Source organism: Psittacula echo, assembly GCF_963264785.1.
Source record: "Psittacula echo genome assembly, contig: SCAFFOLD_46, whole genome shotgun sequence".
In the NCBI taxonomy this organism is placed as follows: domain Eukaryota; kingdom Metazoa; phylum Chordata; class Aves; order Psittaciformes; family Psittacidae; genus Psittacula; species Psittacula echo.
Window position 1 is genome coordinate 868,553 of NW_027664243.1, and position 15,418 is coordinate 883,970.

Consider the following 15,418-nt stretch of genomic DNA (forward strand, 5'->3'; position numbering starts at 1 on the left):
GTCTATGGGGCTCTATGGGGCCGTCCTCACCTGGTTGGGGGTCAGCTCGAGGCTGCCCCATAGCGGGGTCCCCCCCAGCGCCGTGGGTACCAGGAAGGTGACGTTGATGGGGAGGCCCCTTTGGCCCCATAACTTCACCTATGGGGCAGAGCCGGGGCTCTATGGGTCCGGGGGGGGGGGCGGGGAGGCGACACCTCCTGCCCCACACTTATGGGGCTGGGCCCCACCCCCGGCTCTCACCTCGTAGTGGTGAATCAATGGGACCGAAGTGGTGCTGGAGGAGGAGCTGTGGGGCAGAGATAAAGATGTGGGGCAGGGGCATTGGGACCCATAGATGTGGGGCAGGGGCATTGGGACCCATAGATGTGGGGCTGGGGACCCATAGGACCCATAGATGTGGGGCTGGGATCGCATTGGACCCATGGATGTGGGGCTGGGGACCCATAGGGCCCATGGATGTGGGGCTGGGGGCACGTTGGACCCATAGATGTGGGGCTGGGGACCCATAGGACCCATGGATGTGGGGCTGGGGGCACGTTGGACCCATAGATGTGGGGCTGGGGATCCATAGGACCCATGGATGTGGGGCTGGGGGCACGTTGGACCCATAGATGTGGGGCTGGGGACCCATAGGACCCATGGATGTGGGGCTGGGGGCACGTTGGACCCATAGATGTGGGGCTGGGGATCCATAGGACCCATGGATGTGGGGCTGGGGGCACGTTGGACCCATAGATGTGGGGCTGGTACCTGCTGATGCTCAGGAACACCCCAATCTTGACCGGGACATGGACGCGTTGCTTGGGGGGCCCCGGTGCTGAGGAGTCACTGATGGGGGGGCCCAATGGGCACCCAATGGGGTCAATGGCACCCAATGGGGTCAATGGGTGCCCAATGGGGTCAATGGCACCCAATGGGGTCAATGGGCGCCCAATGGGGTCAATGGCACCCAATGGGCACCCAATGGGGTCAGTGGGCACCCAATGGTCAATGGGCGCCCAATGGGGTCAATGGGCACCCAATGGGGTCAATGGCGCCCAATGGGGTCAATGGCACCCAATGGGGTCGATGGGCAACCAATAGTCAATGAGCACCCAATGGGGTCAGTGGACACCCACTGGGGTCAATGGCATCCAATGGGCACCCAATGGGGTCAATGGCACCCAATGGGCACCCAATGGGGTCAATGGCGCCCAATGGGGTCAATGGGCACCCAATGGGGTCAATGGGCACCCAATTGGCACCCAATGGGGTCAATGGCACCCAATGGGGTCGATGGGCAACCAATAGTCAATGAGCACCCAATGGGGTCAGTGGACACCCACTGGGGTCAATGGCATCCAATTGGCACCCAATGGGGTCAATGGGCACCCAATGGGCACCCAATGGGGTCAATGGCGCCCAATGGGGTCAATGGCACCCAATGGGGTCGATGGGCAACCAATAGTCAATGAGCACCCAATGGGGTCAGTGGACACCCACTGGGGTCAATGGCATCCAATGGGCACCCAATGGGGTCAATGGGCACCCAATGGGCACCCAATGGGGTCAATGGCGCCCAATGGGGTCAATGGGCACCCAATGGGGTCAATGGGCACCCAATTGGCACCCAATGGGGTCAATGGCACCCAGTGGGGTCAATGGGCACCCAATGGGCACCCAATGGGGTCAATGGCACCCAATGGGGTCAATGGCACCCAATGGGGTCAATGGGCAACCAATAGTCAATGAGCACCCAACGGGGTCAGTGGGCACCCACGGGGTCAATGGCACCCAATGGGCACCCAATGGGGTCAGTGGGCACCCAATGGTCAATGGGCACCCAATGGGGTCAATGGGCACCCAATGGGCACCCAATGGGGTCAATGGTACCCAATGGGGTCAATGGGCACCCAATGGGGTCAATGGCACCCAATAGGCATCCAATGGGGTCAATGGCACCCAATGGGGTCAATGGGCACCCAATGGTCAATGGGCACCCAATGGGGTCAATGGCACCCAGTGGGGTCAATGGGCACCCAATGGGCACCCAATGGTCAATGGGAATCCAATGGGGTCAATGGGCACCCCATGGTCACTCCATGGTCACCCCACGGTCCATGGCCCACGTTGACCCCCATGGCCATGGGTCCATGGTCACCTGCTGGCCTTGGCCACCACCTCCAGCACTGGCCCCAGCTCGGCGTCAAGGGGCACGTCCAAGGTGATGACGAACGCGACCTATGGGGACCCCCAGAGAGGTGATCTATGGGGTCTTGAAGGCATCTAAAGGGGGTTTATGGGGTCGAATGGGGGCTCTATGGGGTCTTGAAGGCATCTAAAGGGGGTTGATGGGGTCAAATGGGGGCTCTATGGGGTCTTGAGGGCATCTATAGGGGGTTGATGGGGTCAAATGGGGGCTCTATGGGGTCTTGAAGGCATCTAAAGGGGGTTGATGGGGTCAAATGGGGGCTCTATGGGGTCTTGAAGGCATCTAAAGGGGGTTGATGGGGTCAAATGGGGGCTCTATGGGGTCTTGAGGGCATCTATAGGGGGTTGATGGGGTCAAATGGGGGCTCTATGGGGTCTTGAAGGCATCTAAAGGGGGTTGATGGGGTCAAATGGGGGCTCTATGGGGTCTTGAGGGCATCTAAAGGGGGTTGATGGGGTCGAATGGAGGCTCTATGGGGTCTTGAGGGCATCTAAAGGGTGTCCAGGACCCCCCATGTTGCGCTGTGGGGCTGGACCCCCCCAATCCCCCCCCCCCAGTCACCCCATAGGGCCTCACCTGGGCTCCATGGGGCAGGATGGGGGGGTTGACCATGCAGAAGGTGCTGCGGAGCGGACCTGATGCTGGCTCCGAATGGCACTGGAGGGACATGGAGCTCCTGGAGGCCTGGAATGGGAATAGGGGGTCAAAAGGGGGCTCTAGGGGGTTAAATGGGGGCTCTATGGGGTCTTGGAGGCATCTAAAGGGGGTTGATAGGGTCAAATGGGGGCTCTATGGGGTCTTGAGGGCATCTAAAGGGGGTTGATGGGGTCAAATGGGGGCTCTATGGGGTCTTGAGGGCATCTAAAGGGGGTTGATGGGGTCAAATGGGGGCTCTATGGGGTCTTGGAGGCATCTAGAGGGGGTTGATGGGGTCAAATGGGGGCTCTATGGGGTCTTGAAGGCATCTAAAGGGGGTTGATGGGGTCAAATGGGGGCTCTATGGGGTCTTGAAGGCATCTAAAGGGGGTTTATGGGGTCAAATGGGGGCTCTATGGGGTCTTGAGGGCATCTAAAGGGGGTTGATGGGGTCAAATGGGGGCTCTATGGGGTCTTGAAGGCATCTAAAGGGGGTTGATGGGGTCAAATGGGGGCTCTATGGGGTCTTGAAGGCATCTAAAGGGGGTTTATGGGGTCAAATGGGGGCTCTATGGGGACTTGAGGGCATCTAGAGGGGGTTGATGGGGTCAAATGGGGGCTCTATGGGGTCTTGAGGGCATCTAAAGGGGGTTGATGGGGTCAAATGGGGGCTCTATGGGGTCTTGAAGGCATCTAAAGGGGGTTGATGGGGTCAAATGGGGGCTCTATGGGGTCTTGAGGGCATCTAAAGGGGGTTGATGGGGTCAAATGGGGGCTCTATGGGGTCTTGAGGGCATCTAAAGAGGGTTTATGGGGTCAAATGGGGGCTCTATGGGGTCTTGAGGGCATCTAAAGGGGGTTGATGGGGTCAAATGGGGGCTCTATGGGGTCTTGAAGGCATCTAAAGGGGGTTTATGGGGTCAAATGGGGGCTCTATGGGGTCTTGAGGGCATCTAAAGAGGGTTTATGGGGTCAAATGGGGGCTCTATGGGGTCTTGAGGGCATCTAAAGGGGGTTTATGGGGTCAAATGGGGGCTCTATGGGGTCTTGAAGGCATCTAAAGGGGGTTGATGGGGTCAAATGGGGGCTCTATGGGGTCTTGAGGGCATCTAAAGGGGGTTGATGGGGTCAAATGGGGGCTCTATGGGGTCTTGAGGGCATCTAAAGGGTGTTTATGGGGTCAAATGGGGGCTCTATGGGGTCTTGGAGGCATCTAGAGGGGGTTGATGGGGTCAAATGGGGGCTCTATGGGGACTTGAGGGCATCTAGAGGGGGTTGATGGGGTCAAATGGGGGCTCTATGGGGTCTTGAGGGCATCTAAAGGGGGTTGATGGGGTCAAATGGGGGCTCTATGGGGTCTTGAGGGCATCTAAAGGGGGTTGATGGGGTCAAATGGGGGCTCTATGGGGTCTTGAGGGCATCTAAAGAGGGTTTATGGGGTCAAATGGGGGCTCTATGGGGTCTTGGAGGCATCTAGAGGGGGTTGATGGGGACAGGAGGTACCTGGAGCACCAGAAGCTTGCGGTAGGACAGGGCCGGATGGTGCTGGAGCTCCACCATGGTGCCAGGAGAGCTCTCCCCATGGTTCGTTAGGGTCAGGGCCACGTCCACCCCATCGGTGACCCCCAGAACCAGCGTCTCCAGCCTATGGGGTTGGTTGTGGGGTGATGGGATACGGGGGGGGGGGGGAGATGCCTACGATGTGGGGCTGCCCCATAGAGGGTGGTGGGACCTACCCAGAAATGTTGATGGAGAGGTGGAGGTCGTCAACGCAGACGTTGTCCGGGCCACAGTTGAGGTTGAAGGGGAGCTTGGAGGTACCAGGTCCATGGGTCCATTGAACCCCATTGACCCCCATTGACCCCCATTGACCCCCATTGACTCCCATTGACCCCCATTGACCACCATTGACCACCATTGACCACCATTGACCCCCATTGACCCCCATTGACCCCCATTGACCCCCAGTGACTCCCATTGACTCCCATTGACCGCCATTGACACCCATTGACCACCATTGACCATCATTGACCCCCATTGACCACCATTGACCCCCATTGACCCCCATTGACACCCATTGACCACCATTGACACCCATTGACTCCCATTGACCGCCATTGACTCCCATTGACACCCATTGACCCCCATTGACCATCATTGACCCCCATTGACCACCATTGACCCCCATTGACCCCCATTGACCCCCATTGACCACCATTGACACCCATTGACCACCATTGACCACCATTGACCACCATTGACCCCCATTGAACCCCATTGACCCCCATTGACCCCCATTGACCCCCATTGACCACCATTGACACCCATTGACCACCATTGACCACCATTGACCACCATTGACCCCCATTGAACCCCATTGACCCCCATTGACCCCCATTGACCCCCATTGACACCCATTGACCACCAGTGACTCCCATTGACTCCCATTGACCGCCATTGACCGCCATTGACCCCCATTGACCATCATTGACCATCATTGACCCCCATTGACCACCATTGACCCCCATTGACCCCCATTGACCACCATTGACCACCATTGACCCCCATTGACCACCATTGACCACCATTGACCCCCATTGACTCCCATTGACTCCCATTGACCACCATTGACCACCATTGACCCCCATTGAACCCCATTGACCCCCATTGACCCCCATTGACCACCATTGACACCCATTGAACCCCATTGACACCCATTGACCACCAGTGACTCCCATTGACTCCCATTGACCGCCATTGACCGCCATTGACCCCCATTGACCACCATTGACCATCATTGACCCCCATTGACCACCATTGACCCCCATTGACCCCCATTGACACCCATTGACCACCATTGACCTCCATTGACCACCATTGACCACCATTGACCCCCATTGACCCTCATTGACCCCCATTGACCACCATTGACCCCCATTGACCCCCATTGACCCCCATTGACCTCCATTGACCACCATTGACCTCCATTGACCCCCATTGACCACCATTGACCCCATTGCCCCCATTGCCCCCCCCATGGTCTCACCTTGCCCTCGGCCCACATCTCCGTGTCCCAACTCAAGCCCGGCCGGAGCCCCCCGGCCACCTCCAATGGGTCTCCGATGGCCTCATAGCCCAAGCGCAGCACCACCGGCGTCACCGTGTCCCGCGGGCACCCCTGCGCACATGGACACCCCCATTGAGCACCATTGCCCATCATTGACCCCATTGACCCCCATTGACCCCCATTGACCACCATTGACCCCCATTGACCACCACTGACCCCATTGACCCTCATTGACCCCCATTGACACCCATTGACCCCCATTGACCCTCATTGACCCCCATTGACCACCATTGACCACCATTGACCACCATTGACCCCCATTGACCACCACTGACCCCATTGACCCTCATTGACCCCCATTGACCACCATTGACCCCATTGACCCTCATTGACCACCTATTGACCACCATTGACCCCCATTGACCCCCATTGACCCCATTGACCCTCATTGACCCCCATTGACCACCCATTGACCACCATTGACCATCATTGACCACCCATTGACCACCATTGACCACCATTGACCATCATTGACCCCCATTGACCCCATTGACCCTCATTGACCCCCATTGACCACCCATTGACCACCATTGACCATCATTGACCCCCATTGACCCCACTGACCACCACTGACCACCATGACCCCCATTGACCCCCATTGACCACCATTGACCCCCATGACCACCATTGACCCCATTGACCACCATTGACCCCCATTGCCCCCCATTGCCTCTATGGGGCCATCCCCCCCCAAACCCCCCCTTAGAACCCACCACCAAGCCTATGGGGTAGGTCTGACACCGTTGGCCAAGGCCCAAATGGATGCTGCCATTGAGGACATCCTCCCCGGCCTCAAGGAAGACGGCGCGGACCACGGTCCTGCCGGGGTCCAGGGCCAGCCGGTACCGCAGCTTGGTGGCCACTTGGCTTCCTATGGGGAGAAGATGGCGTTTGAAGGCAGCTGGAAGGGGTTATGGGGCAGGGGACCCATTGATGGCCATTGGGCGGCTCTCACCGAAGCTATCGGGGGTCCTCTTGGTGGTGACGAAGCAGAGCTTGGCCTTGGCCACCTCCTGCTGGGGCTTCTCCTGCTCTTGGCAACCCAAGGTGGCCACCGGGAGCTGGGGGGGGGCGAACGTCACCCGGGCCTGGAGCTTCAGGAGGGGACGGGACCTGGGGGGGGGGACACAATGGGGAGGGGGGGTGAAGGGGGGGGAGGGTTGCAATGCGGATGGAGATGGTCGCTATGGGGATGGGGATGGTCGCTATGGGGATGAGGATGGTTGCTATGGGGATGGAGATGGTCGCTATGGGGATGGGGATGGTCGCTATGGGGATGGGGATGGTTGCTATGGGGATGGAGATGGTCGCTATGGGGATGGAGATGGTCGCTATGGGGATGGGGATGGTCGCTATGGGGATGGGGATGGTCACTATGGGGATGGGGATGGTTGCTATGGGGATGGAGATGGTCGCTGTGGGGATGGGGATGGTTGCTATGGGGATGGGGATGGTCACTATGGGGATGGGGATGGTCGCTATGGGGATGGGGATGGTTGCCATGGTGATGGTGATGGTTGCCATGGCGATGGGGATGGTAACCATGGTGATGGTGATGGTTGCCATGGTGATGGTTGCCATGGCAATGGTGATGGTTGCCATGGCGATGGGGATGGTCACCATGGTGATGGGGATGGTCACCATGGTGATGGTGATGATGATGATCGCCATGGTGATGGTCGCCATGGTGATGGGGATGGTCACCATGGTGATGGTGATGATGATGGTCGCCATGGCGATGGTCACCATGGTGATGGGGATGATGATGGTCGCCATGGTGATGGTCGCCATGGTGATGGGGATGATGATGGTCGCCATGGTGATGGTTGCCATGGCGATGGGGATGGTCACCATGGTGATGGCGATGGTCACCATGGTGATGGCGATGATGATGGTCGCCATGGTGATGGTTGCCATGGCGACGGTCGGTACCTGAGGAGCAGGACCTGGCCATGGGCGCCGATGGCCACATCCGGGAGGTTGTCCCCGCTCAGGTCCCGGCCCCCGCTCAGCGCCTGCCCGAAGTGGTGCAGGGCCAGGGGGAAGGAGGAGCCGGAGATGCGCTGCGGGACAAGGGGATCCAGGGAGATCCGGTGGGAACCCGGAGCCCATATTCCCTATGTCCCTTATATCCCATTCCCTATAGCACATAGAGCCCATAGCCCATATTCCCTATGTCCCTTACATCCCATACCCCATAACACACAGAGCCCAGAGCCCATATTCCCTATGTCCCTTACATCCCATACCCCATAACACACAGAGCCCAGAGCCCATATTCCCTATGTCCCTTACATCCCATACCCCATAACACACAGAGCCCATAGCCCATATTCCCTATGTCCCTTACATCCCATACCCCATAACACACAGAGCCCAGAGCCCATATTCCCTATGTCCCTTACATCCCATACCCCATAACACACAGAGCCCAGAGCCCATATTCCCTATGTCCCTTATATCCCATTCCCTATAGCACACAGAGCCCAGAGCCCATATTCCCTATGTCCCTTACATCCCATACCCCATAACACACAGAGCCCAGAGCCCATATTCCCTATGTCCCTTACATCCCATTCCCTATAGCACATAGAGCCCATAGCCCATATTCCCTATGTCCCTTACATCCCATACCCCATAACACACAGAGCCCATAGCCCATATTCCCTATGTCCCTTACATCCCATACCCCATAACACACAGAGCCCAGAGCCCATATTCCCTATGTCCCTTATATCCCATACCCCATAACACATAGAGCCCATAGCCCATATTCCCTATGTCCCTTACATCCCATACCCCATAACACATAGAGCCCATAGCCCATATTCCCTATGTCCCTTACATCCCATACCCCATAACACACAGAGCCCATAGCCCATATTCCCTATGTCCCTTATATCCCATACCCCATAACACACAGAGCCCAGAGCCCATATTCCCTATGTCCCTTACATCCCATACCCCATAACACACAGAGCCCAGAGCCCATATTCCCTATGTCCCTTACATCCCATTCCCTATAGCACATAGAGCCCAGAGCCCATACTCCCTATGTCCCTTACATCCCATTCCCTATAGCACATAGAGCCCATAGCCCATACTCCCTATGTCCCTTACATCCCATTCCCTATAGCACATAGAGCCCATAGCCCATATCGCATAATCCCTACACCCCATATCCCCCAGATCCCATACCCCATTCCCCATACCCCTATATCCCATTATCCCTCTATCCCATACCCCATTATCCCATTATCCCATTATCCCTCTATCCCATTAACTGTCTATCTCATACCCCATTATCCCTCTACCTTCTATCTCTCTATCCAGTTATTATCCCATTATTGCCCTGTTATTATCCCATTGTTATCCCGCTATTACCCCGTTATTATCCCATTGTTATCCAATTATTATCCCGTTATTATCCTGTTATTATCCCGTTATTATCCCATTGTTATCCCGTTATTATCCCGTTATTATCCCATTGTTATCCAATTATTATCCCGTTATTATCCTGTTATTATCCCGTTATTATCCCATTGTTATCCCGTTATTATCCCGTTATTATCCCGTTATCACCCCGTTATTATCCCATTATTATCCCATTGTTATCCCATTATTATCCCGTTATTATCCTGTTATTATCCCGTTATCACCCCGTTATTATCCCATTATTATCCCGTTATTATCCCGTTATTATCCCGTTATCACCCCGTTATTATCCCATTATTATCCCGTTATTATCCCGTTATCACCCCGCTATTATCCCATTGTTATCCCATTATTATCCCGTTATCACCCCGTTATTATCCCGTTATTACCCCGTTATTATCCCATTATTATCCCATTGTTATCCCATTATTATCCCGTTATTATCCCTTTATCACCCCGTTATTATCCCGTTATCACCCCGTTATTATCCCTTTATCACCCCGTTATTATCCCGTTATTATCCCATTATTATCCCGTTATTATCCCATTATTATCCCATTATTATCCCGTTATCATCCCGTTATCACCCCGTTATTATCCCGTTGTTATCCCGTTATTATCCCGTTATTATCCCGTTATTATCCCATTATTATCCCGTTATTATCCCATTATTATCCCATTATTATCCCGTTATCATCCCGTTATCACCCCGTTATTATCCCGTTGTTATCCCGTTATTATCCCGTTATTATCCCGTTATTATCCCATTATTATCCCGTTATTATCCCATTATTATCCCATTATTATCCCGTTATCATCCCGTTATCACCCCGTTATTATCCCGTTGTTATCCCGTTATTATCCCGTTATTATCCCGTTATTATCCCATTATTATCCCGTTATTATCCCATTATTATCCCGTTATTATCCCGTTATCACCCCGTTATTATCCCTTTATCACCCCGTTATTATCCCGTTATTATCCCATTATTATCCCGTTATTATCCCATTATTATCCCATTATTATCCCGTTATCATCCCGTTATCACCCCGTTATTATCCCGTTGTTATCCCGTTATTATCCCGTTATTATCCCGTTATTATCCCATTATTATCCCGTTATTATCCCATTATTATCCCATTATTATCCCGTTATCATCCCGTTATCACCCTGTTATTATCCCGTTGTTATCCCGTTATTATCCCATTATTATCCCGTTATTATCCCATTATTATCCCATTATTATCCCGTTATTATCCCATTATTATCCCATTATTATCCCGTTGTTATCCCATTATTATCCCGTTATTATCCCATTATTATCCCATTATTATCCCGTTATCACCCCGCTATCACCCCGTTATTATCCCGTTGTTACCCCGTTATGATCCCATTGTTCCCCCCCCCCCCCGCTCTCTCCCCTCCCCCACCTGGCTGTACGCGCTCCGCACCCCGCGCCCCTCCCCCCTGTACACGTAAACGGCTCCGCGGCCGCGCTCCTCGCGCGGGGCCCCCACGGCCACGTCCGGGCGCGCGTCCCCGTCCGCGTCCCCGAGCGCCGCCACGCATGCGCCGAAGCGGCCCAGCGGGTGCCCGGGCTGGCCCCGCAGGGAGCGCGCGCAGCGGAGGGGCGGGGCCTAAAGGGAAGCGGAGGGGGGGGGGGGGGGGGGGGAGAGAATCGATGGGGTGAGATGGGGCTGGGCTATGGGGTGAGGGGGGATCTATGGGGTGGGGGGGGATCTATGGGGTGGGGGGGGATCTATGGGGTGGGGGGGGATCTATGGGGTGAGGGGGGGATCTATGGGGTGAGGGGGTATCTATGGGGTGAGGGGGGGATCTATGGGGTGAGGGGGGGGATCTATGGGATAAGGGGAGGGGATCTATGGGGTGAGGGGAGGGATCTATGGGGTGGGGGGGGATCTATGGGGTGAGGGGGGGGATCTATGGGGTGGGGGGGGATCTATGGGGTGAGGGGGGGATCTATGGGGTGAGGGGGGATCTATGGGGTGAGGGGGGATCTATGGGGTGAGGGGAGGGATCTATGGGGTGGGGGGGATCTATGGGGTGAGGGGAGGGGATCTATGGGGTGTGTGGGGGGATCTATGGGGTGTGGGGGGATCTATGGGGTGGGGGGGGATCTATGGGGTGAGGGGAGGGGATCTATGGGGTGAGGGGAGGGATCTATGGGGTAGGGGTGGGGATCTATGGGGTTGAGGGGGGGATTTATGGGGTGAGGGGGGGATCTATGGGGTGAGGGGAGGGGATCTATGGGGTAGGGGGGGGGATCTATGGGGTGAGGGGGGGATTTATGGGGTGAGGGGGGGATCTATGGGGTGAGGGGAGGGGATCTATGGGGTAGGGGGGGGGATCTATGGGGTGAGGGGGGGATCTATGGGGTGAGGGGGGGGATCTATGGGGTGAGGGGGGATCTATGGGGTGGGGGGGGATCTATGGGGTAAGGGGAGGGGATCTATGGGGTGAGGGGGGATCTATGGGGTGAGGGGGGATCTATGGGGTGAGGGGGGGGATCTATGGGGTGAGGGGGGGATCTATGGGGTGAGGGGGGATCTATGGGGTGAGGGGGGGATCTATGGGGTGTGGGGGGGGATCTATGGGGTGAGGGGGGGATCTATGGGGTGTGGGGGGGATCTATGGGGCGATGGGGACCTCATCTATGGGGCAATGGGGACCTCATCTATGGGGCCATGGGGACCTCATCTATGGGGCGATGGGGACCTCCCTGGGTCCCTCTATGGGGCGATGGAGACCTCATCTATGGGGCGAGGGGGACCTCATCTATGGGGCCATGGGGACCTCCCTGGGTCCCTCTATGGGGCGATGGGGACCTCATCTATGGGGCGAGGGGGACCTCATCTATGGGGTTATGGGGACCTCATCTATGGGGCCATGGGGACCTCATCTATGGCGCGATGGGGACCTCATCTATGGGGCGATGGGGACCTCCCTGGGTCCCTCTATGGGGCGATGGAGACCTCATCTATGGGGCGAGGGGGACCTCATCTATGGGGCCATGGGGACCTCCCTGGGTCCCTCTATGGGGCGATGGAGACCTCATCTATGGGGCGAGGGGGACCTCATCTATGGGGCCATGGGGACCTCCCTGGGTCCCTCTATGGGGCGATGGGGACCTCATCTATGGGGCGATGGAGACCTCATCTATGGGGTGATGGGGACCTCATCTATGGGGCCATGGGGACCTCATCTATGGGGCCATGGGGACCTCCCTGGGTCCCTCTATGGGGCGATGGAGACCTCATCTATGGGGCGAGGGGGACCTCATCTATGGGGCCATGGGGACCTCATCTATGGGGCCATGGGGACCTCATCTATGGGGTGATGGGGACCTCCCTGGGTCCCTCTATGGGGCGATGGAGACCTCATCTATGGGGCGATTGGGACCTCAATGGGTCCCTCTATGGGGCGATGGGGACCTCATCTATGGGGCCATGGGGACCTCATCTATGGGGTGAGGGGGACCTCATCTATGGGGCCATGGGGACCTCATCTATGGGGCAAGGGGGACCTCATCTGTGGGGCGATGGGGACCTCCCTGGGTCCCTCTATGGGGCGATGGAGACCTCATCTATGGGGCGATGGGGACCTCATCTATGGGGCCATGGGGACCTCATCTATGGGGCCATGGGGACCTCCCTGGGTCCCTCTATGGGGCGATGGGGACCTCATCTATGGGGCGAGGGGGACCTCATCTATGGGGCCATGGGGACCTCATCTATGGGGCCATGGGGACCTCCCTGGGTCCCTCTATGGGGCCATGGGGACCTCATCTATGGGGCGATTGGGACCTCAATGGGTCCCTCTATGGGGCGATGGGGACCTCATCTATGGGGCGAGGGGGACCTCATCTATGGGGCCATGGGGACCTCCCTGGGTCCCTCTATGGGGCAATGGAGACCTCATCTATGGGGTGATGGGGACCTCATCTATGGGGCCATGGGGACCTCCCTGGGTCCCTCTATGGGGCAGGACCCACCGTGGGGTGGAGGCTGCAGACGAGGACGCGGCCGCCGCTGTTGGCCCCATAGAACATGGGGGCTCCCACCAGGAGGACGTCGTCCCCCCCGTCCCCATCGGTGTCCAGGGCGCAAAGGGAGGCCCCGAAGTAGGAGCCCACCTGTGGGGAGGGAGAGGAGATGTGGGGCTGCCCCATAGCGGGGGCATCAAGGAAGGCCCGGCCTCCAGCAGCACCCATAGAGCAACCAGGACCCATAGATCACCCAGCCCCATAGATCGCCCCAGCCCCATAGATCACCCAGGACCCATAGATCACCCAAGACCCATAGATCGCCCCAGCCCCATAGATCACCCAGGACCCATAGATCACCCAAGACCCATAGATCACCCCAGCCCCATAGATCAACCAGCCCCATAGATCACCCAGGACCGATAGATCACCCAAGACCCATAGATCAACCAGGACCCATAGATCACCCAAGACCCATAGATCACCCAGGACCCATAGATCATCCCAGCCCCATAGATCAACCAGCCCCATAGATCACCCAGGACCCATAGATCAACCAGGACCCATAGATCACCCAAGACCCATAGATCACCCAGGACCCATAGATCATCCCAGCCCCATAGATCAACCAGCCCCATAGATCACCCAGGACCCATAGATCACCCAAGACCCATAGATCAACCAGGACCCATAGATCACCCAAGACCCATAGATCACCCAGGACCCATAGATCATCCCAGCCCCATAGATCACCCCAGCCCCATAGATCGCCCCAGCCCCATAGATCACCCAGGACCCATAGATCGCCCCAGCCCCATAGATCACCCAGGACCCATAGATCACCCAAGACCCATAGATCACCCAGGACCCATAGATCACCCAAGACCCATAGATCACCCAGGACCCATAGATCACCCCAGCCCCATAGATCACCCAGCCCCATAGATCATCCCAGCCCCATAGATCACCCCAGCCCCATAGATCACCCAGGACCCATAGATCACCCCAGCCCCATAGATCAACCAGCCCCATAGATCACCCAGGACCCATAGATCGCCCCAGCCCCATAGATCACCCAGGACCCATAGATCACCCAAGACCCATAGATCACCCAAGACCCATAGATCACCCAGGACCCATAGATCATCCCAGCCCCATAGATCACCCCAGCCCCATAGATCACCCCAGCCCCATAGATCGCCCCAGCCCCATAGATCAACCAGGACCCATAGATCACCCCAGCCCCATAGATCACCCCAGCCCCATAGATCACCCCACCCCATAGATCGCCCCCCATGTCCCCCCCTCCCCCGCTGAGCCCCATAACCACGTGCCCTCACCTGCGTCCCCATGGCCTGGCCCAGCACCTCCCCGCTATGGGGCTGGAGCAGGACCACGCGGCCGACGTGGTGGGACCGGGGGGCCCCGAGCGCCAGGGCCCTGCCCCATGGAAGGGAGAGGGGCTCCATTGCGTACCCTAGGGCACAGGGACCCCATTGGTCACCATGGGGCCGTCGATGACGTCATTGGTCACCATGGGGACATCGATGACGTCATCGGTCATAATGGGACGTCGATGACGTCATTGGTCACCATGGGACATCGATGACGTCATTGGTCATCATGGGACATCGATGACGTCATTGGTCATGATGGGGCATGGATGATGTCATTGGTCATAATGGGACATGGATGACGTCATTGGTCACCATGGGACATGGATGACGTCATTGGTCATCATGGGACATGGATGACGTCATTGGCCATGATGGGACGTCGATGACGTCATTGGTCACCATGGGACATGGATGACGTCATTGGTCATCATGGGACATCGATGACGTCATTGGTCACCATGGGACATGGATGACGTCATTGGTCATCACGGGACATGGATGACGTCATTGGCCATGATGGGACGTCGATGACGTCATTGGTCACCATGGGACGTCGATGACGTCATTGGTCACCATGGGACATCGATGACGTCATTGGTCATCACGGGACATGGATGACGTCATTGGT

General features: G+C 56.9%; 1 protein-coding gene across 4 annotated transcripts in view; it reads right to left on the bottom strand.

The window, feature by feature from the left end:
- Positions 1–15,418, bottom strand: part of LOC308232601 (integrin alpha-D-like) — a 32,865-nt gene that overhangs the window by 7,395 nt on the left and 10,052 nt on the right. For 3 of the 4 annotated variants that reach the window (XM_080639820.1, XM_080639819.1, XM_080639822.1), the window contains 14 exons: positions 14,734–14,870; positions 13,403–13,543; positions 10,821–11,027; positions 7,887–8,017; positions 6,910–7,067; positions 6,668–6,825; positions 5,874–6,005; positions 4,564–4,637; positions 4,331–4,472; positions 2,768–2,875; positions 2,141–2,220; positions 751–828; positions 241–286; positions 31–138 (listed from right to left, as the gene is read on the bottom strand). In XM_080639820.1, coding sequence (XP_080495946.1) covers positions 31–138; positions 241–286; positions 751–828; positions 2,141–2,220; positions 2,768–2,875; positions 4,331–4,472; positions 4,564–4,637; positions 5,874–6,005; positions 6,668–6,825; positions 6,910–7,067; positions 7,887–8,017; positions 10,821–11,027; positions 13,403–13,543; positions 14,734–14,870 — 1,700 coding nt within the window. The remainder of the gene's footprint in view (positions 1–30; positions 139–240; positions 287–750; positions 829–2,140; positions 2,221–2,767; positions 2,876–4,330; positions 4,473–4,563; positions 4,638–5,873; positions 6,006–6,667; positions 6,826–6,909; positions 7,068–7,886; positions 8,018–10,820; positions 11,028–13,402; positions 13,544–14,733; positions 14,871–15,418) is intronic. The other variant, XM_080639821.1, reaches the window with a different exon arrangement.